Below are 22,609 nucleotides of genomic sequence, written 5' to 3' on the forward strand. Positions count from 1 at the left end.
AGGTAGTTGCTGGCTTTAAAATTTGTCACAAGGTAGTTGCGGGCTTTAAAAAGCGCATAAGGTTGTACAAAGCTTGTGTTTTCGCTAGATACCATAGGATTGAAGTTCCTCTTTAGCTTTTTTATTGAGCAAGAAAACAATTGCATTGTAATGTAAGGGTTACATTTTTTATTTATTGTTAAATGATTATGTCATTAGTAAAATTCACATACACAACCACATGTGCAACAAATAATAACAGTCCCTCAAGTGTTTGTATTTTAAGTGATACATTTATAATTAACTTAGAAATGAATTTTTAGTTTTTACACCAGGAGAGCACTTAAATGCATCAAGGCACAACACCATGGTTTTGAACAACTTTACTGCATTAAACTAGCATCAAAAAAGTTGTTTACAAAAGTTAATAAGTTAGTATGCATAGATATATATACATATATATATATAGTGAACAATAAGCACATGCTGTAAATCAGGTAAAATTTTACATTTTTAATATTATGATATGGTAACTCAAAAAATGTAAGAGACAGTAAAGCAATACCACAAAATAAAGGTAGTTTTTTAAGAGGCAGTGATGTAAAGCATAAAAAATAGGTAGTTAGTAAAAAAAGACAAATCAAACACAAGACGGCTAATGATAACACAACATAACAAAAGAGGCATGCTAGTTTTATTAGAAAAGTGAACTCTTCATATGCTACGCAATTGTTAGCAGGAATTAATTGAATTACATTTGTTCTAAGGATTTCTAAATGTTTGTTGTATGAGTGTTTTATTGACTTGAATTTTCCCAGTCATTGATTGAAATATTTCCCAATGTTTCTGCTACTCACAATGAACTAGATGGTTCAATAGAAACTTTATTATAATCCAAGACCAAGTTGTTGGTACCATCTGTCAAACATAAAAATTGTAACTATAAACACTTCTTGGAAATCTTCTTGGAAATAACTTTTAAAATCTTTGTTTATTTTGAGCTCTGCCTTACCAAAATAAAATAGAATTTGATATTGGATAGATATTAGGTACAATCCACCCTTCCAGTATCTAAACAAATAAAGTGTGTTAGTTAATATATGTTTTACACATAAACATATTAAAACAAAAAATCAAATATGTCAAAAATATAAGTTTTGCAAAAGCAAACATGGTGATTGAAAAATATCAACACATAGGTAATCAACACAAGCAAATTAAAAAGAATAGATATGCACTTAAAATTTGAATTACGTTGTAATACAATTTAAGCACTGACCGGTTCATAAACAAAGTAAACACCAGTTACTCCTGCAACCCAAATGGAAAGTAACATCAGCATAAGATAGCGGTTAACAAGAGGTTTAGGATTACTTGTCCTGTATCTCTGTAGGAAAAGACCTCTGGCCACCCAAAAGCAGACAAGAACAAAAAACAGAGCACTAGCAATCCACCTGAAGATAAAATTGACCAAGGCCCCATTGTTGCTTTGCCATAAAATGGAAGCAGGGTTTATCAGTTGTGAACCCGTCTCGGCAAGCCTCAAGCAAGTAAATGCAAGGCATATCAATGTGATTAATCCCAGTTGCCATTTGTAGACAGATAATTTGTTTGTCGTTGCTTTATCCTAAAAGACACATATGTATTGTGAATGATCTTATGTAAAGCACATTGGTGTGGATACGTCAATGATAGAATTTTGCTTATAGGTGTATAAGTTTACTAGCTATATATAGATGAGTCTGGTACCAACTAAGTATTCATAAAGTCACTAGTCATTATCAGTATAAAATGTTGCAATAAGATTGCGGAAGAAAATGTTGATATTTTAAGATTCTGCTTCCCTTGTAAGTTCAAAGGCAGAAATCATTTTTGCATTAAAAATTACAACAATTAAATTAAAATTGTTAGACTAAACGTTTCAAAGCATAAATAAAATGGTCTGTAGATTGCAAAATCTCTCTACAAAACTTGTCTTTTTTTCATCAATGCAGCAAATCATTAAAGTGAACCATGTTTAAGGATATTTACACTTACCGTAAAATGTTCACTAATAAACATCATTAAAAAAGTACAAAGGAGGGCATAAAACAATCCTTGTCTCAGATCAGTAATCATCAGCATCCAAGAAGCATCAGTGAAGATTGTTACAAGTTCAAGTGGAATGTTAAGAAACAGCATTCCCAAACCAAGAGCGAATATGGCTCTGACATAGATAAAACATTTTATGCCCAAATATGTGCCATAAAGTCTAGTGAATTTAAAATAAATCTATTGTTCACTTAGAAAAAATTATGAACAAACAGGCATGCGATTTCTATTGTACAGTTTAACCTTGTTCTTGCCAAGTAAATATTGTGGCACAGAACCAAAAGTTTATGCCAACACTTACTTTTCAGTAAGTGTAGCTTGTTCAAATGCTGAGATTTTTCTCCAGTACCATAAACAAGAAACGATCAAAACAAAATGCTGCTTTCATTCCTATCCAAAGCTGTGTAATGCCACTACTACGGGTCAGGTACTACAAATACAATGACCAAGTTAGTTATCAGTCATAGTTGACTTAATTAGACAATAATGTATTTTAATTATGTTCAAAGCAGCAAGAGTTTTTTTGTAAAGTAGTAGTATCAATATTACGTTTATAAAGAAGTACGGGATTGGAGATATTTTGTTAGGATTATCTGTGTTGATTGTCAACCGAATGTTCAGCAGATAGTGCTTATGGGAAACAGAACTCAATTGTAGAAAAAAGAAAGAACAGTCAGCAGCAATATCAAAAAAACATGACAGTGGGTGTTCTTGGGACGAATTAACCACACTTTTCCATGACTCAGGGGGCTTGTAAATATCTTCACTATCGCTGTAGGCTAATTGTATGCCAACAGTTGCAATTCCTTTAGGTTCTGAAAAAAGTTTTTACACAGTTAACACCACTTTATTTTACTACCAGTTTCAGACAGTTAGAAAAAAATAGTTTAAACAAATAAATAAAATTAGCCTTAGTACTAAACCAAATCGAAAACTGTAAATCAAAATCTGAGACCATGTTCATACCATTTTTTGCTTACCATTTCCACATTGGCCGTAAAATATTCCATTTGCCCATATATTGAATCCATGGAGAAATCTCAAATGTTTTTTTGGGGATAACAAAAGACAACACAACTTGGTCAAGACTATAGTTTTTCCCTCTCTCTATAGTGTTGTATCTGGATGAATCCAAGCTTGCGACTGGTTGTTTATGCATCCCTTGGGAAATAACAAATTCCCTCCATATGGATAAGGTGCTGTAACAGAATATCAATGATTGTTATACAAGTGTATTCATAACTGTATAAGATAAAATATTTCTAATCTCTTTCTTGGTTGGTACAAATGCTAGGTTTTTATATGTAAATCCTGTTTTTTTTATTTCGTGTTAGGATGAAGTATAACTATGTTTGTTGTGTTATGGTGCACATAAACAAAATCCAGACCATTGCAGGAATTTTAGATTATCAGTATGCTTAATGTTTTCAATCATGACTGTTTTGGTCTATAAAAGTGTGACTAAATGCTTGATTTAATTTTGGCGGCCACCAATAATTGACCCAAGTCAATTCACAATGTTTTTATCCAGCATATCTTTCCTAAAACAGCTCTGAAGCATCTGATTTTGTGTAAATACTCAGGAAACATGTCTTACATCCAACAGGATAACCACTTGTACCAAATGTAAAATATTTCTAAACTACTTGACTTTATCTTGTAAGTTTCCTTATGGACAAACTTTGGGGGGAAAGGGAGCAAAATCATTATGCGAAGGTGACTTTTAAATAATGAATAACTGCTTATTTGTTACAAAAAAAGAAGATTGACAGATCAGCACTAAATATATCAACAAACATGCACTTACCAATTACCTCACCCAACACTACAAAGCCAATTTGGAGAAAAATTAACCCAAGAAATATGGCAACCAATTTTTTAACGGAAAGGGTTTCAATCAAAGCTCCCGCCATATTCTTCCAGTATTTTTATCTTCTAGTTTGTTGTACAAAGCTTCAGTTTCTTCAACTCTACAATCAGTCACAAACTGTTAGCATGTAGTTTTATTTTGAACTTGATACAATAAAACTAGTTTTTTATTCCTAAGGTGTATCACTGTTAAATTAAATGCAAGAAAAAAAATTAAATATCTTGAGTAAAAATCTGGTAACAAGATTGTTTTTACAAAGATTGGAATGAATGTACAGCACTATATCATGCTCTAAATGATTTTGTGCTTGACATCCATAAAAAAGAGCACTCCCGTGCAAATATTTTATGTAAAAAGCTATGATTGTACATTTTTTATCATGCTGTTGATCATACAGAATATTTTTGCAAGCATTTGCACATTAAAATGACAAAGAACATACAATAATAATTGTTGAGCAGCGATATACACAAAACAGTACATGCAACTAACATAAATTTTGTACACAACTTATTTATACTGAATGCAAAATAAAACAACATAATCCTAACTAAACTTAAACTTGCATGAAAGGATGTTTATGGCTTTGCAGACAGTGAAAACTGACACTAATGGAGCTTAGCCAAAATTGCAGTGAACTGCTAACTCAGCATTCATACTTGGTCATGCAGAAAGTGGAACAATCCAACACTTTGACCTTCACTGCATGGTTTGTGAAATTCAAGACTCTTGACCAAACTGCAAAATTTACAAAGCTTTAAAAATAGGTCAAAATAAGGTTTTGAGATATTGATATTAGTTACTTTTTAAGGGGTTTAATTTTATGTTGCCCATCTGTTAATGTCACTGAAACATCTACAGCAGTAAACTAAGCCCTTGCAGTTTGAGCTCTATTTCAAGCTCTTCATATGTTACATATAGACAACATATAACAAATGTATATAATCACATGTTTTCAACACTAATTGAAGGTATTAACTGTGCGTATCCAAAACATAAGGTATTGGGGTGGCATTTGCAATACTGATCTTTTAGGTGCAATGTAGCTTCAAACAGCAGATGTATTTACCACAAATTTAAACTGGGTCATCACAATTAAATATTTTGTGTCACTGTTTTTTACAAACACGTATAGGTTTAACAGTTATAATGTTATTAACATGGTGTTGGCCAAATAAACTTATAAAAAAGAATTTGGGGGATTGGGCAATAAGCAGCTGAATTTAATGCTGATACTAAACAATCCCTGACTGTATTTGTAGTTTTAGAGCTATTGTTTGTTTGTTTTTTGATTTATTTTTTGATTTTAAAAAGGGAATTTAGCACATAGCAGCAAAATGGCACATTGCAATATACTGTGGCTATCACAAGGCGTTGTAAAAACTGCATCAAAAAAAGCAATTTTAGTTTGCATATTGGCAAAAGGAGGCTGAAAATGCACATACACTAGCTAATTAGGTAAAAATGAACTTTTTTATAATAATAACACCAAAATAGGCCATGAAAGTGAAATTTGTTTGTAAAAAGTGCAATACTGTAGTACAAAAGCATATGAATAAGTATATTGTGTAAAATAACACCAAAGTTAGTAGCACTATAATAACACAGAGCGGTATTATTTTCAAAATTTTGTACAACATGAATCCATAAACAAAAAACAGTTTTTTCTGTAATCTGGTTAATTCAATGAATTATGGTCATTGTAAGTTTGTATTTTGACTTGAACTTTCTTCGGTTGAAATATTTTCCTATGTGTCTTTATTCACTGTTTGCAAGAACCTGTTCTTTTTGATGGAAACCTCATCAGAATCCAAGGTCAAGTTGTTGGTATCATCTGTTAGCAAAAAGTTGTAATTGAAACACACTTATTGTACAGTAGTAACCAAATAATTTCATCAGTGTAGAAGACACAAACTAATTAATGTTAAGCTACAGGCAATGCATCCTGATTCGACCTGTTTCAATGAGATCTTGTAGGTTGAAGCAGTGTGCACTGCCTGCTTTACTTAATCATTATTCTTGGTGAGCACTGCCTTACCAATATAAAAAACATTGCTGACTTTGTTTGAAGGCGCATAAAGCAACAATACAAGCAAAGCATAGAGGTTCCACAATCCATAAACACCAATATAGAAGACAGAACTTGTAGGCAAAGTGATTTCAGGGACAAGCCACCCTTCCAGTTGCTAAACAAAAGAAATATGTTGCTTGAACTGATACTTTAAAAATAAATAGCTTGAAAAAATATGCAATTATGCACAAACATTCTCTAGTATGGCAGGGAAAACATGGGCAAGTCTTTTTAATCTTGGCATGCTTTTAAATGCAAATAGGGTGATTAACAATATTAGGTCTTATACTATATTCATATTTATTTTTTAAAAGCATTGCCAAGACTGAAAAGATTTGCCCAAGCTGTATATGTATATTTTTTTCAAATTCTAAAAGAAAGAAAAACACTTAAATATTTAACGTGCACAGTTTTTTGGCATTCGAATATTTACCAGTCCAAAAATGAAGTAGGCTACAGTCATTCCAGAAGTTCCAATAGAAAGTAACATAAGCATGAGATAGCGGTTAACAAAAGATTTGAAATCAGTTGTGGCTCTGACAGATGAGGTAAACTGCCTGAATCTTTGTAAGTAAAGCCCTCTGATCACCAAAAAGCAGAGATGCAGAAATAACAGAACACCCGCAATACATTGACAGACAAATATGGTCAGAGCCCCTTTCGGGCTTTGCCATAAAATGGAAGCAGGATGTGATAGTTGTGATCCCCTCTCAGCCAGCTTCAAGCCAGTGAATGCAAAACACGTCAATATGATCACTGCCAGTTGCCATTTGTAGACAGATAATTTGTTTTTCTTTGCTTTATTCTGAAAAAAACAAACATGACCTTTAATAATTAAAATTGTAGCATGTGAGGTGTATTTTTGATATAAAGGTGTGGTAAACCCGATAAACTGATGTAAAAGGTTGGTAAATTGGTGAATCCAAATAAAAGTTACAAAATACTTTAAAGTACTTTACAATGCACCAACCAACAAAGTATGAAATTTCTCAATTATAATTTTTAGCAAGTGACACCCTTAAAAAAAACATGTTTTAGGCCCCCCTGGGTAAACTGCTGGGTCATCCAGCATTAAAGTTCAAAGGATCAACTACCATTTAGCGCAGGGGTGTCCAACACGTGGCATGCATGCCAAATGTGGCATGCAGAGCATTTAAAAATGGCACACAAGCTTTTACAAGCATTCCGATGGTAAACATTAAGACTTCACAGAATTAATTTTTTGTTTTATATATTCTCATGTAAAGCTTATCGTGCAGTAATAAGCCCTATTGCAAACTATTTGTATTTTTCATCACATAAACAGAATAAAAGGTTTCTGGAGTACCATAAACAAATTTACTAGCATTTGACGACATATATTTTTTAAAAATATTTTAGGGTTTTACATAACGGACAATTATTCGCATTAGGCCCAAACCGTTTAAGACAAGATTATTAGCACACGTGTATATTTTAAAACCAAAATTGGCACAGTATTTTTGAGTTGGACACCCCTGATTTAGCGCCTTTTCCCCTCTTTATTTTTCTTTTCAAGTTTTACTTGGATTTAAGTGTTATTACCCTGACAAAAGTGACCTAAAATGGATGGTAAAACAATATATTTGAACATCATTTAGTGCAGGGATCACCAAACTATGGCCCGCGAGGTCATTTCATCCGGCCCGCGACCACATTTTTTGATTTGTCAAATCGCATTGATAACTTTGTAACATTTAAAAATTAATCTACTTCTTACGAAAGTATTCCTGTCGCGATATGTAGAATTAATATTACCTTGTTTTATGGGATTATAACGCCCAGGATTGACCCAAAGCCAGTTTGTTATGTCACAAACATGACTACAAGTGTTAATTGTGTGCAAACAATTGCTTTCTTTGGTCACTTGTGACGCAATATACAAGCATTGCTTGTAAGATGAGACTAACTATGCAATTTAATAGTCGCATCACCAGATTTTTAATGGGATCATAGAAAGACCATATCTTGGCGCCCCTATCGTTTTTTTTGTTCTTTGCTTAAATGTAAATAGGCAAATTTTTCCGATGGGTGATTCTTTTCTTACCTTTGTATGTTTTCTGTTTTGTTTATTCATTTGATTGCCTGTTTTGAAATCAAGGGTGGCTGACAAGGTGACCTTAGGGTCTTTCGCCACCCTGCCGCTTAAACAGTGCAAAATAAATTACTACTACTACTACTACTACTACTATCAAAATCGCCTTGCGGGCTAAGTTCGGAAAGATGTCGCTAGGGCATGTAAACTATCCAGGCCGCACGAATTATTATTAAACTTATCCGGCCCGCAGTGAAAAAAGGTTGGTGACCCCTGATTTAGTGTATAGACCTCATGTAAATTTTAAACAGTGTGAAACACTTGTTCTTGACCAAATGACTGAAACAAACCACCATTAGATAAAAATTAAACAATATGTCTCCCTTTCAGGAAGTAGGGGCCCAAAACAAGCATATCTTAGGTTCTTTGGTGTGGATGTATAAATGCGAGAATTTAAGCAAACAACCAATTATAGATGCAAATATTTTCATGCATGCTTATTTAGGCACTTACCTTGAAATGTTCATTGATATAAATCACCCAAAAAGTACAAAGCAGGGCATAAAACAATCCCTGTCTCAGATCAGTAATCATCAACATCCAAGAAGCATCAGTGAAGATTGTTACAAGTTCAAATGGACCGTTAAGAAACAGCATCCCCAAACCAAGAGCGAATATGGCTCTAACATAGATAAAACATTTTATGCTCAAAAAGCCTAAAACTCCAGTGACAATAAAAAAGGTAAATAATAAGCTATTCGAACATGAATCACAGTATTCCAGGCTTATTGAAGGCATTATACCGAATAAACCGGTCACTAAGCATTCCCACATGCCAATGGGTAGGCTAGTAAAAATCTAGCCTGCGGTGGCATTCAAACCCACAGCAGGAGTTCTTCCAGGACTCACACTCTACCAACTGAGCTACACAAGCCCAGTGGTGAACCTGTCAAAATTCAAATGACAAGCACAGATGCGTGCCTTGTATGCGCAGATGTCAGCTTCGTAGTAAGGGATCGCCAGTTCGACCAGTTTCAGTTATTATAAACATAAATTCATTATGCTTTAGGTCTGATCCCAGTAATGAATTTTGTTCAATTCATAAATGTTTTTGTTTTAGACTAAGTTTGCATATTACTTTCTAAATGCATTGCTATGCATGTATAAATTTTTACTATCACTAACTTTTCAGTAAGTGTAGCTGGCTGATCAGATGTCGAAAGTTTTCTCCAGTACCATAAACAAGGAAAAATCATCACCACACAAAGTGTTGCTTTAATACAAACCCAAAGATAAGTAAAGCCACCGGTCTGGGTTACAGCCTAAAAAAAATTTTTTTCGACACATTAGGGAGTTAAGCACTTTAAATACAGAATTAGTATTTATCACTTACGACAAAATCAATTTCGGTCACTTGTCCAATCTTCATGTTAGGTGAAATCTTTGGATGTGCCTTGTTTACTGGAAGTCTAATATTTATCAGATAGTGTTTATGTGGCAGGGATCCCAGTTGCGAGATAAACAGAGGGTCACAGTTGTATTCAAATCCTGTATATTCATAAGTTTTTGGGTGCTCAAAAACACATTCCAGTGGCCTTTCCTGGGTTGAGTTAACCACACTTTTCCATGATTTTCGTGACTTATAGGAATTGTAATCATTGCTGTATGCTAAACGAATATCAAGAGTTGCCATTGCATCAGGTGCTGTAAAAACAGGTAACAAATTTACACACTTTTTTATCCAAGTCTAACACTGGTTTGTTCTATGTGTTTGGTTAGGAAAGAGTGCTTCTAATTTACTAAAATTTACACACATGTTAGTTAGTATTCCAAAGTTTGACCTAGTGCTTTACCCACAGGCAAACGTCACTGTATCAGTTTAGCTTTTGCTGTACACCAAACCTTTAAAATTGTGGTTATGGCTTATAGAAGTAATTAATTGCAAATGCTGTTGTGCCAATTCTAAATCAAACTGTTGTATGAGTTACTATGCTATACTGAAGTCACAAGGAAAATTTTTATGATACAGATAAAATCACTCTGAGTTAAGATGTGTCTTCTCAAGCCCTTTAAAAGTGTGACCCCCCGGTTGAGACACATTGGTTTATGCAGTTAATTGGAATGTTTAATAAACTGAAATAATGTGAACATAATTAAGAGGTGCCATTTTACATTTTCTGCAAAATCGTAACTGTTCTGCTCTAGCAACACAGAAGCTCTCTCTGTCCCGCTTTAAATTAGACTTTAAGTGTGCTGATAATAAGTTATTTTGCTTACCAACTTCATGTTGTATGTTGTATGGAATTCTGAAAATGGCCAATGTAAGCATATATTGAAACCATCGTGACATCTCAAAAATTTTTTTGGGAAGAACAGCAGCAAATACAACATTGTTGGGGTCGTGTGTAGGGTTGTCATCAGGGCCTTGATGACTGATTGTCTCTTGATGATTTTCGGGATCCAAAACCTTTAACAATACCCAAGGATTTAGATGTATAGTCTACAATCATGCAGAAAAGGTTTTCCTTAATGCTGAGATTTATTTCATGATCTGTTTGCAGTTATATGCACTAAATTAAGTTGATTGACTCTTATGATGACTTGCATTCAGAACCTTCTATAATAAAAATGATTTCGGCAAGTCATTACTCAATTATTGTGTATGGACTGGGGATCAACATTTGCTTTAAAGTACTGACAGTTAAAACGGGATGGGTTAGAGTGAGGGTTTGTAATTAAAATCACACCATAATCTGGTCTTGTATATCCTTTTCGGGCTTTAAATATTGTTTTCAAAATTCTGTACTATGCAGTGTTTAATACCATCCTGGTTTAACTACCATATGTTTCACTGGTCAACTTTAGTAAAACATACAAAACATGGTCAAGTTAAAATTACCATATATTTGCATGTTTCAGGAAGAATCCAATCTTGTGATTTGTTGTCAATGCAGGTTACAGCAGATTGTACGATTGCCATAATGGAAATTGGTGCTAAAAAAAGTAAAGAAATTGTTGCATAAGCCTGATTTCCTGTTATAGTTGACATAGCTTTTCGTTGATTACCCTTTAGTCAAGAAGGAACTCACTGCTGTTTAAGAGTTTGATTAACAATATTGTCATGTGGATGTGATTACAAAACTGTGTCCTTTTTAATAGGCAAGCGTTTTTTTATAATAGCAAAGCCGTTCTTTTATTTTTTTATATCTGATTTTATACACCAGGGGTAACATACAGCCCAGGAGCCAGAGCACAATCCATGTCAATTACTGGCCCATTCTGACTTCATCAAATAGTCTATTGTTTTATAATTTTCACTGTGAAATCATAGGAAGTTGTTATTAGCACAGCATCAAGGTAAAGTTTACACTAAGCTTCTCTATTGACACTTGGTTAACAATTTTGCCTTCACGAACCCTTGAGGGGAAAAACCGCAGGTTGGGAACCACTGTAATAAATAGTTTTTTCATCAACATGTTATTGTCAGTTGGATGTTGTGGTGTATTGCATTAAACAGTTGCACACCACTGGTAAAAACCATTTGACCAACCAAGCTATTTGTTATTTTTTTAAATTAATTTGTAAACACACTTTAAAATTAATTTGTAAACCAAGCGGTTTCAATACAGTGAATGTATTACTTAAAAGGTACACAAAATAGTGTATAAAATTGTTGCCGACACATTACTATTTTAAATAATTGCAAACAGACAACCATTACCTTTAACTTTTGCCAATATAATAAAGCCAATCTCCAGCAAAATGAAGCCGACAAACACAGCAAGCAATTTTTTTGTGGAAAGGGTTTCAACCAAAGCCCCTGCCATATTATTTCATTAAATCCTATTTCAAACTTTAAAGAAATTTCAAATATCTGCAAACAATGCAGAACTGTGAGCATATTGTTTCATTTCCAACTTTAAATGCAATATAGTTTTCTGCACTATATTATAGTTAAAGCAATGGCACCAAAAAACATTTCCAGCAAAAAAAATGATAACAGATTGTTTTGTTTCAATGTATGTGAAAGTTGACTTTTTCTTTTTATTCTGATATTAAGACACATGCTATACTTAAATAATACAAAAACCTATACACCATTTATGTACAGTTCACATTTTAATACAAAATAGTACAAAGAAGCATGTTCAATTGCAAACTTGGCATACAAAATTGCTATTATTTTAGGGTTTATTAGCATTTATCATCTAATAATTGGGACTAAAGAATCCATTTAACACACAGTAATAGCATGTGTACAAAAAATAATAATTTGATACAAAACTGTAGAAAAAGCACCTCTTTGCTCAAAATGAAACATAATACTAAATGAACCAACTTGACTTAAATGATATGAAATGGTATAAAGGCATCACAGGCAGTGAAAACTGATACTACATGCACTCAGACAATATGGCAGACTACTGCAAACATGGTTCATTTTCCACTTGGTCAAGCAGAAAGCAGAACCACCTAACGCTTGGTTTGTGGAATTTACAGCTCATGCGTAAAAGTTTGACAAAACTAAATAGGGATTCATAAATTGTGTCTTCTGGGTTTATTTTTACATAAATATGCTAAATTCATTAAGCATCCTTTTGGGCCAATTTAATACTTTTCATTTGCAAATAGCTATGACAAAAAAATAAAAGATGTTTCAGATTTGGAATTTGTAAAGCAATAGTCTGGTTTGTTTTAAACTAAAGAAGGGCGGCTTTTATAACATTATTCTTTGATGAATACTGAACACAGTAAAGAAATTTTGTGTACTGAATCATACATCAAATATTTTGTTACATTATTTTGTGTTATTGTCTCTGCCAGCAGAAACACATGGGTCATGCATGCAGTTTCAAAGAATAAATTTGATTAACTGTATCAAAAAATTATATTGTGTAATATTTTTAGATATTTTAAAACAGCCCATAATAACACTGGTATTGATTTTAGTTCAACACATTTTGCTAAGCATGATAAAGTTGTCAAGATTTAGTCAGGGGACAAAAACATGACAAACATGTACGTAGGTAGAAACAAGTTGAAAATATATGATTTTTTGCAAAATTGAACACATGCAGCATTTTTTCATGACAGATAGGCCCAAAAAGCACAGCACCACCAAAATAGCAAATAAAAGTCATATTTGAAAAACTTCAAAAGGCAGTTGAAAATGTTGTGTATTTGTGTGGTTAGAATCTAGTCTTCTCGAGGTTTTTCTTGCGTCATTTGCATGAGTTGGACTTGTTCAGTTGCCACTCCGTTTGAACTTGAGTGATCTCCATTGTCTAAAAAGATAAAACTAGAATAATACTGAAAAAAAATTGGTTTCATCTTTTGCCCTTTTTTTACAGTTCATACACAGTAAACCTTGGTTAATCCGGACCAGCCAAAAAAGTTGTCCGTTTAAGGCAAAAATCAGAATTAACTGGTGTCCATTAGTTAAAGCCATATCACATTACAAATCATTTGTACCCAAGTTCTGTCCGAATTAGGTGAAGACAAAACAAGTAAATTGAATAGAAATATGCATTCAATAAGTTAACCAATAAATCACCTTAAAAATTTATTTTTTAGTTCAAAAATTCCATTCAATTGACTTACCTAGGTCAGAAGTTATATAGAGCTTGTGTGAAGGAGCATAAAGTGACAATACAAGGAAGACATAAATGTTCCACAGTCCATAAACACCAGTGAAAAATCCAGATGCCATGTTAAACTCGTAATCTTCAGGTAGGTAATGATTCATCATTCCTTCCAGTTTCTAAACAAGTCAAAATTAGCAAATTTTTTTCACCTAATTATGTTTTTAGTTGAAAAATGTTTATTGAAATATATTTTTGTACATACTGTTACATTGTTGCTTATTTATTTAGCAACTAAAGGTTTTAAATGATAGCGTTTCAGGCATTTTAGTCAACCAATAAAATAAAGGGTATGTTCTGTTGCGTAAACACTTTCAAAAGGAACCCAGTGTTTAATAATATTCTAAATTGCTATGAAAGATATAATCGTCCGAATAGTCCATTACAGTATGCCAGGCCTTTTAAAGGCATTTTACAGAATCAGCTGGTCACCAACCATTCCCTGGCATAGTTTGATTTGTATAGGATTGTGCCATGATTGCTGGTTGGCATAAAGTTCCAGGGTGGATCCCAGTTATGAACTTATGTTAATCTTAACCCATGGAAATAATCTTAACCTACAAGAATTCATGTCATGATCAGTGACACAAAAAAACTACAGTATATCAATACAGTTGTAGTAAGATAGCAGCAATCTTTCACCAATAATGACTTAATAATACTACTTGCTTTTGTGTGTGTGAGAAGTATATGGTTGTGTTAAGTGTGTAGCTACGGGGAGACATAGCCCATAAAGATTGTTGTCTTATTTCTTAACCAACCTGTTGAAGTATAAAGAAAGCTACAGTGAGGCCTGCTGTACCGGCCGAAAGCAGCATGAGCATACGGAAGCGATTGACGATAGATTGGAAGTGAGCAGTGCGCTCGGTAGGCAAAACAAACCGTCGTTTAAATCGGATAGAACGGAACACTCTGAACACCAGGTAGCAAAGAAGCAGAAAATATAAGACTCCAGCAATGCATCCACAGACCAATAAGGCGAGGGCTAAGTTGGGATGTTGCCACATCGTGGCGGTAGGGTTCACAAGTTGTGTTCCTCTTTCACCAAGCTCGAACCCCAAGAAGGCAAGACAAGAAACTGTTATGCATCCAAGTTGCCATTTGTAAGATGATAGTTTGTTTCTGTGCGCTTGGTCCTAAAAAATATGTATTTGATAATAGTTCATGAGAATGCAATATATCTTCTATATTTTAACTGGCTTATAAGATAAGTCTAATAAAATGTATATTGCAATTGTAGCAAGTTTTAACAAGTCTTATGTTAAGAGTGCACAACCTGCAGCCGTACTGCCACTGAGACAAATTTATGCAGCTTTGAACATGTGAAATAAAATATATGTACTGGTAAAAAAAATGCTAAAACATTTAGATTGAAAAACTGGTCTCAATGGACTTTACTAGTATGGAAACATACATTATACCGGCCCAGTAACCATATGCATGTAATGACCTGTGATGCAGCCGTCATATAGAAAAAGGCTTAGTCCCCCTGCCCTACGGAAACAAACAGGGAAACACATTTACAACAACACAATAAATCACTGAAACACAAGAAACAAAAAAATCTAAGTTAAGATTTATTCACTTTCATAATTTGAAGTGAAAATTGTAAAATCTGTAATATTTACTGTTGTTCGATACTTACCATCAAATGTTCCCCAGTGAAAATCACCCAGAAAATGAAGATCAGGGCATAAAACAATCCCTGTCTGATGTCAGTAAAGAGAAGCATCCAAGAAGCATCACTGAAGATTGTCACCAATTCCAGTGGAATATTAAGAAATTCCATCCCTAATGCAAGGCCAAAGATAGCCCTAGAAAAGTAAACAAATATTGTACATCTGCCAATAATTTTTCAGCCTCTGCTTTGCCATATGGGAATGTTTGGAAGACAGGCTTGATCAGTGATTCTCAAATGCGGCTCTCAGGACGCATGCAGCTCAGTACTTGTTTTGCGGCTCGCACCAGACCTCAGAAAACCACCAAAGATTGCTATTTTAGTTTTCAAGGTAAACATCTTTAAAGATTTTTTTAAGGTTTCGTTTTTTTGCTGCTCATTACACACTTAAAAAACTCTCATTTGGTCCCAACAATAAAAAAGTTTGAGAACCACTGGGCTTGATTCAGTATGATACCTTCAATGGGCCTGGCATACTATGATTTGATAGTGATACACCAATTGGTGTCAGCGCCAATTATTCTTACAGAAGGGTACACACATAGTTATTAATCATTGACATATGTTGCTATTGGCAGGAGAAAATCCTGTAAAAAAAACTAAATGGTCGACACCCCAATTAATGTTAAATGTTTCACACTCTCGCATTTACTATTTATATTCATAAGGGAAATAGACTTTGGCAAACTGATTAGAGCAAAAAACCTAAAAAATGTTCTAGAGTTATTTCGTGAGGCATAACTTTTTTGTCTATTACTTCCAATAAAATGGAATATTGCAGAATGGCTACACCAGCTTTTACCATTTATGTCTTGTCACCAGCTGCACTGATGACGTGATGAGACCATGTAGGTCGAAACAGTGTGTAATGTCTGTAGCTTAATTATCATGGAATAGCGCTATGCTTTTGATGGTAAAAAATGTAATTAGAAAACACAAAAACACATACTTTTCTAGAAGTAGCGCTGGACGGGCTAATGCTGTAACTCTTCTCCAATACCAAATCAGTGGAAAGATCATAATTGTACAAAGCGCAACCTTCAAACTGATCCAAATTTGAGTAAAGCCACCAGTCTGAGTAATGCTCTGAAATAACAAAAGTCCAATGATTTGGAGATAAAAGCACAGACCTTGGTATTTTCCAGACAGAACATATTTGAAGTTGTATTTCTAGCTGTCAGTAAAAACTTTAATGTCACATTGATTTTCAACTAGCTCAGGTCTTAGCACCAACCTTTTGTAGATACACATGGATGGTGCTTTCTTAGTCATACAAAACATAAAATTGTCTATGTATGCAAAATGATTTCTTATTCAAAACCAGTGTTTAAAGCAGTGGTTTCCAACCTGGGGTTCGTGGTTTCAGGGGTCCGTGGAGGCAAACATTTTTAGTAGCATTAACAACAGCACAATATTTTTAAGTTCCCTAACCGTTTTTTTATAATCCTGCATATGAGTGCAAACTGTTTATCAAACCCTTACATCAAGAAAACTTGTGATTGTGACATCACAGCACACATTAACAATATAACTTATTGTGCTTTATTTCAAGTATTGTACACCAGAAAATTTATCTCTTCGTTGCACTGCTACAGAACTTTATTGCAACTGAAGGCTGTAAAGGTTGATTATAATTCTGCCTTATAAAGCGAAAGTATAATAACGTATAATGCAGGAAACGAAAAACATATCAAGACCAAATTACGTTGGGGGTCAGCGGACCTATACAATTTATAAAAGGGGTCCGTGACTACAAAAAGGTTGGGAACCACTGGTTTAAAGAGATATTGGTGTAAATATTGCCAGAAACCTAAAGACCTAGACTTAATATCAGCATACAGCTTACACACGATATGGTTAACTTTACTCACAACTATGCACTTTATTTACAGAACTACTCACTACTTACGACAAAATCAATTTCGGTCACTTGTCCAATCTTCATATTTGGTGAAATCTTTGGATTTGCCTTGTTTACTGGCAGTCTGATATTTATCAGATAGTGTTTATGTGGCAGGGATCCCAGTTGCGATATAAACAGAGGATCACAATTGTAGTGGAATCCCTTATATTCATCAGTTTTAGGGTGCTCAAAAACACATTCCAGTGGCCTTTCCTGGGTTGAGTTAACCACACTTTGCCATGATTTTGGTAACTTATAGAAATCTTTATTGTTGCTGTATGCTAATCTTATGTCAAGGGTGGCCACTGCATCAGGTGCTGCAAAACAGTTCAGCAGATATATTATTTGTATATCTATTGGTGAAGCTATTTTATGCACTTAATTTGAAACATTTAAAGATCTGAAACAAGTTCTACATGCTTGAAAGGTGACATTTTACACTTCTTTTCCACCTTTGCCATACTGCCCAGGAAAAATACTCCCCCTCCCTCTCTTTTATACATTTCCAACCCTTCTGTGGTCGCATACCACTTACAGGTTACGCATCGGCACTGCGTACGACCTATGCTTAGAAAGAAGTATTTTTAATCCGACAACTGCTACATTGTGAATTTAAATAAGCATTTACCACCACTAGTGTAGGTATCAAAAGCTATTTTGCTTACCAACTTCAAGTTGTGGGTTATATGGAATTTTGAAAACAGCCAATGTAAGCATATATTGAAACCATCGTGACATCTCTAAATCTTTTTTTGGAACAACGACAGCAAATACAACATTGTTAGGGTCGTGTTTAGGGTTGTTATCAGGACCTTGATGACTGATCGTCTCTTGATGATTCTCAGGATCCAATTCCTTTAATAATACCCAAGATTTAGAAGTCACTCATTTTTTATGCATAGTGTGTAATCATACATAAAAAGTTTTGCTCAGTGCTTAGATATATTTCATTGTCAGTATGTAATGTACTAAGTTGAGTTAAATTTGCTTGGTGATCAAATTATACAAACTAAGCACCGCCAAATCGTAGGAGCATGGGTCAACTCGATAATAAGTTCAGTGGGGGTAGATGGCACACAAGCTCTGGTTTGCATGTGTGTCATTTTATCGGTGGTACTAAGCACAGTCACATGTTACACTGGCAAACACACACAAACATAGTCAAGTAAAAAATTACCATTTGTTCACATGTTGCTGGAAGAATCCAATCTTGAGATTTGTTGTTTATGCATGTTGTAGCAGCTAGTACAATTGACATAGTGGGATTTGGGGCTAAAAAACAAATAAACAAACTGTTGCATGAAAATGGTTTCCTGTTTGAATTGATACGGTTCTTCATTTCATTACTGCAGTGGTTCCCAACCTTTTTGTGGTCACTGACCAGTCTGCAGAACATGGCAGTTCCCGACCAGATCTCGCACGTGCAGGACCTACATGTCCCGTGTGCACCCGTAAGTTCGCGTGCAAGGCCAAGTTCAACAGGCGCGAAGCAAGTAAAAGAGGTCAAAATAGTGCAATAAAATGCCTTTCGTGCGAAATTTCCGCGTGCAACACCCCAAATTTGGCATGCAATTTTTTTTTCAAAACATAATCGCGCATGCAGCTGCCACACTCTGCAGACTGGGTCACCGACCCTCCACAGACCGCCTAACACCATCTCGAGGACCCCTTGGGGGTATGCGAACCCCAGGTTGGAAACCACTGCATTACTGTTTAAGAGTTTAATTCACATGTTATAGCCTTTTTATCAATGTTTGTAAACCTTTGTTTTAATCATTTTCTGCAAAAACACTTACCTACAATTCCACCAAGAATAATAAAACCGATCTCAAGCACAATTAGCCCCAGAACCATAGCAACCAATTTCTTGGTGGAAAGGGTTTCAATTACTGCCCCTGCCATAGTTTAGCACGAACTATTACCTTCAGTACATGGATTTAATAAAATTAAAGTACAAAACCCAAACTGTGTAAGTTTTTCTTTTTAAACAAATCAAAAAACTACAGTGTATATTGCTAAGTTTCTTTTTCCTGGCACAAAAAACCCTAGTATGTTTGAAACAAAAATACTTCTTTTAGGTGTTTTAGGAAAAAAGGGTAAAGTGGTTTCCTGTCACTTTGTTATGAAAAGTGAAAAAGTTAGACATACAATGACTACATAAACTGGAGATTTTAGACCTAATAAAACGTTTCATCCTTGTTCAACAACAGAAAGAAAAAAAATACTCTACGCAACACAGCATCAAGGCTGTTTACATGCGTCGCATGCTGTTTGCACCAAAATCCATAGAAAACACAAGTTGTCGCACGCCATAGAAAACACAAGTTGTGGGGATGAAAATGGGGCGAAATTAGCGCGAATTTTGCATTGCGCCTTATGGGGCCGATTTATAAAATGATTAATTTGGATACTTTTGCGGTGTTTGATTTTGCAATTTCTGCAAAATTTTGAATAAAAATATAACTACGCTTAACTTATAATGTTTAAATGGAACTGATGAACATGAAATAGAGTTTAAATTAGGTTTTAGCGGGTAAATTTTCCAGTAGATATACATGTAGCCTACTTAAGTCCCGAAAGATAAAAAGGTTGTGATGTATATTCATCTAAAATTGGAATAAATAGTTTGACCATGGTCCTCCAAGGTCAGAAAAGTCATGACGTAATAGTGACGTCATCGTTTATTTACTGCATTTTGACGCATTTAGCACATACTGAATTTTGAAAGCTTTTGGTACTACCTTTAAAGGTGTTGCACAATCTTTCCCTCTTTTTTTAATTTTTTTGAAAGATATTTCACACTTTTTAGTGATAAAAATATTTATTGCATTAATTAAGGTCTATATACCATGTTGAATATGTGTACTGTCATATGCAACACAACCACAAGAAAAAATGCAATATAAACAAATACAACTAACATTGATGCATAAAACAACCAATATCAACAAAATTGTTAAATCTTCTTGAATCTATTCACCTGTACAGCACAAAAAGTCTCGTGAGAAATTTTGCATCCAAAGTGGCACTTTTTTAATTTATTTCAGTTTCAGCTGATACTTCCCACAATACATGTTATGTGAGGATATCACAAAAAATCCAAATGATTTCATTAAGGGCATAAAATAACATGCAAGAATTATTAGCATTTTTCAAAATTGGTGATTCCATAAAATCAAAAAAGTCAAAACTTAAGAGACACACTGCACAGTATGACATGTTTTTTTAAAGCTTCATAAACTCAAACACAGTAGTTACATGAAGTCCAATAGATCCTCTGTCAGCCTTCTAAATGTCACAAAATTACATGTAAATCAATGAATGTTATTTGTCTTTCCATCTTGTTATGCATTACTATTTCATGTCATTATTTGTGTCTGTTTTAATCAAAATTGTTGCAAAATAAAACATTGGCATTTATGTTTTACTTTTTTCTGAGTCTATATGCCTGTTGGTATTGCAAGCCAGGAGCCATGCCAAACAGCAACTTCTTACACAGGTTTGGTGCGATGGGACACTAGATAATTCTTCTTCAGTAAGGATACTTTGAAATCAACGGCTTGTTCTTTTAAAAGCCCACCCATCCACCAGTTTCTTCATTATATTGGTGCACTTAACTGGCCACCAAACCACTTTTTTTACTATTTTAAGTTGCAAGTTTATATATATGAACACTTTATTCATCTTATCATAGAACTGTTAAATGTATTGCAAATTTATGTAGGTTTGCACTTTTTCCAGTAGCAAAAAAATAAGTATACCGTTAACCTAAATAAAGACTTTAAAAAGTATAACTTTGATAAACAAACTGCTTTGGTTAACACTTATATTTCTAAGTTTTTGAAATATCTGTACAATCAACATTTTTTATCACTAAAAACGGTCGGGATCATTTATATTTACTACACTTTATTCACAAATTTGCTAGCAAACGATGCAGAAAATTTTTTTCGCTAAACTCGTGCCAATAAAACTGCTTTCCTGCAAACATTGTGCGTTGCCTGGCAACCAATGACGTCATTTTTACGTCACGCATAAATTTTCTTGTCAGCAAGGCAATTTAGAAATAAAAAATATTTAGTCGTTAAGCCAGGTTATTGAAAAAAACATCCAAAACCCTATCCTTTGCGTTGTTAAAAGCGTGCAAAGTCGCCCCATTTCACGCTCCATGAATTCTCGTGCGACAACTTGTGTTTGATAGATAGACTTTGGTTTGCACTGTGTAAATGTAAACACTAGTGTTATCAAGTCAAGCTCTCGAAAACCGCAACCCTTCGTGTTATCACTAGCCCAAAAAACCGCAACCCTTCGTGTTATCACTAAAACCGCAACTACAAAGCAGACAAGACCATGAAAAACAAGCTCAACACGAGCCCAATTTTGCTGCTAGCAAAAACGCATGCATGTGAAATTACAAAAAATGCTTTTTTGACAACCCGCCCCCCAAAAAACGCAAGCAGTGATGTCAAACTCAACATCTGAAACCCAGTTGGGCTAGAAAACCGCCACTCTGGCAGCACTGGTAAGCACACGTAAAACATCACCGTTAATTAAAAGGCGACAGATGCACTCCCTGTGAGGCTTTGCTAGTCGGGATAAAACCAAAGAACCCTGTAAAGAGTTCTTTGATAAAACACGACAGTCTGAGGAGCTTGACCATCATAAAGTGATTCAAAAATGACTGGGGCTTGCACTGTTTGAGCATTCTCCAAAGTGGCCTGATAGTTAATGCAATCAACTTGTTTGCACAAATTTGTGTGTTTAAACCACATCTCAGCAACTTGCGTTTCCCTGAGCAAGAACTTGAGCGATTTTGCATACCCCCCGAGGGAGGTGATCCTAGAGGACCTGTCGTGTGCATCCCACTAACCGAGGATAACAACAAAACAAACAAACCTTTCTTTTTTGATGGGCCAAACCTGCAAATGTTCTGTTCGGTCGATCACCGAGCATCTCACGTTAATGGCGCATGGTGACATCACAAAGCATTCCCAATTTCACGCTAGTTTTCTTTCCCTTACGTCCCTTACGTTAACGTTACCAGCGGTGTATTAAGCCATCCTAGGCCCCCTACGCGTTTTCTTCCATCCAACGCATTTCAAAAACAGTCATTTTTGTTCTTAGATACCCTTTCGAACACTAGTTTCGTACATTAGCAGGGCACAGTGGCGTAGGCAGACGAAAATTTTGGGAGGGGCCAAATAGTTTACTGTCTAATACAACTTTTTGCTAATGCTCGGCGTAAGGCGTGCTTTTACCTAACACGTGACTTGCCAACATTTGGCTCGACGGGACAGCCAAACGCTTTATTGATTTATTCCA

At 34.7% G+C, this 22,609-nt stretch overlaps 2 protein-coding genes and 1 pseudogene across 3 annotated transcripts; all 3 read right to left on the bottom strand.

The window, feature by feature from the left end:
- Positions 1-472: 472 nt before the first annotated feature.
- LOC145239082 (protein wntless homolog B-like) lies at positions 473-3,983 on the bottom strand (annotated as a pseudogene). Its single transcript, XR_013862223.1, has 8 exons — positions 3,885-3,983; positions 3,051-3,177; positions 2,620-2,885; positions 2,372-2,500; positions 2,017-2,185; positions 1,259-1,606; positions 992-1,050; positions 473-897 (listed from the first exon to the last, which is right to left on the bottom strand). The product of XR_013862223.1 is annotated as a protein wntless homolog B-like (transcript).
- Positions 3,984-4,902: 919 nt separating this feature from the next.
- Positions 4,903-11,905, bottom strand: LOC145239688 (protein wntless homolog B-like). Its single transcript, XM_080103070.1, has 9 exons — positions 11,786-11,905; positions 10,964-11,058; positions 10,342-10,531; positions 9,458-9,768; positions 9,250-9,386; positions 8,578-8,746; positions 6,445-6,816; positions 5,979-6,126; positions 4,903-5,774 (listed from the first exon to the last, which is right to left on the bottom strand). The coding sequence occupies exons 1-9, from the start codon at positions 11,889-11,891 to the stop codon at positions 5,689-5,691; spliced, it is 1,614 nt and encodes a 537-aa protein (XP_079959196.1). The 5' UTR covers positions 11,892-11,905; the 3' UTR covers positions 4,903-5,688.
- Positions 11,906-12,088: 183 nt separating this feature from the next.
- Positions 12,089-19,325, bottom strand: LOC145239687 (protein wntless homolog). The gene is made up of 9 exons (XM_080103069.1): positions 19,084-19,325; positions 18,465-18,559; positions 17,953-18,142; positions 17,294-17,604; positions 16,334-16,470; positions 15,352-15,520; positions 14,468-14,842; positions 13,666-13,825; positions 12,089-13,349 (listed from the first exon to the last, which is right to left on the bottom strand). The coding sequence occupies exons 1-9, from the start codon at positions 19,187-19,189 to the stop codon at positions 13,261-13,263; spliced, it is 1,632 nt and encodes a 543-aa protein (XP_079959195.1). The 5' UTR covers positions 19,190-19,325; the 3' UTR covers positions 12,089-13,260.
- Positions 19,326-22,609: the final 3,284 nt, after the last annotated feature.

Source organism: Phallusia mammillata, chromosome 7 (genome assembly GCF_965637545.1).
Source record: "Phallusia mammillata chromosome 7, kaPhaMamm4.hap1.1, whole genome shotgun sequence".
Classification (NCBI taxonomy): domain Eukaryota; kingdom Metazoa; phylum Chordata; class Ascidiacea; order Phlebobranchia; family Ascidiidae; genus Phallusia; species Phallusia mammillata.

Excerpts from the sequence above, each read along its gene's own strand:
- LOC145239688 (XM_080103070.1), bottom strand. The coding sequence starts at position 11,891 with ATGGCAGGGGCTTTGGTTGAAACCCTTTCCACAAAAAAATTGCTTGCT. Across the intron at positions 8,747-9,249 it reads CCAGCTACACTTACTGAAAA|AGCCATATTCGCTCTTGGTT; the intron begins GTTAGTGATAGT and ends TATCTATGTTAG. Across the intron at positions 5,775-5,978 it reads CAGCAATGTTTTTTATATTG|ATGATACCAACAACTTGACC; the intron begins GTAAGGCAGTGC and ends TTTTGCTAACAG.
- LOC145239687 (XM_080103069.1), bottom strand. The coding sequence starts at position 19,189 with ATGGCAGGGGCAGTAATTGAAACCCTTTCCACCAAGAAATTGGTTGCT. Across the intron at positions 14,843-15,351 it reads TCACTGGGGAACATTTGATG|GACCAAGCGCACAGAAACAA; the intron begins GTAAGTATCGAA and ends CATATTTTTTAG. Across the intron at positions 13,350-13,665 it reads CTATATAACTTCTGACCTAG|ACAATGGAGATCACTCAAGT; the intron begins GTAAGTCAATTG and ends TTATCTTTTTAG.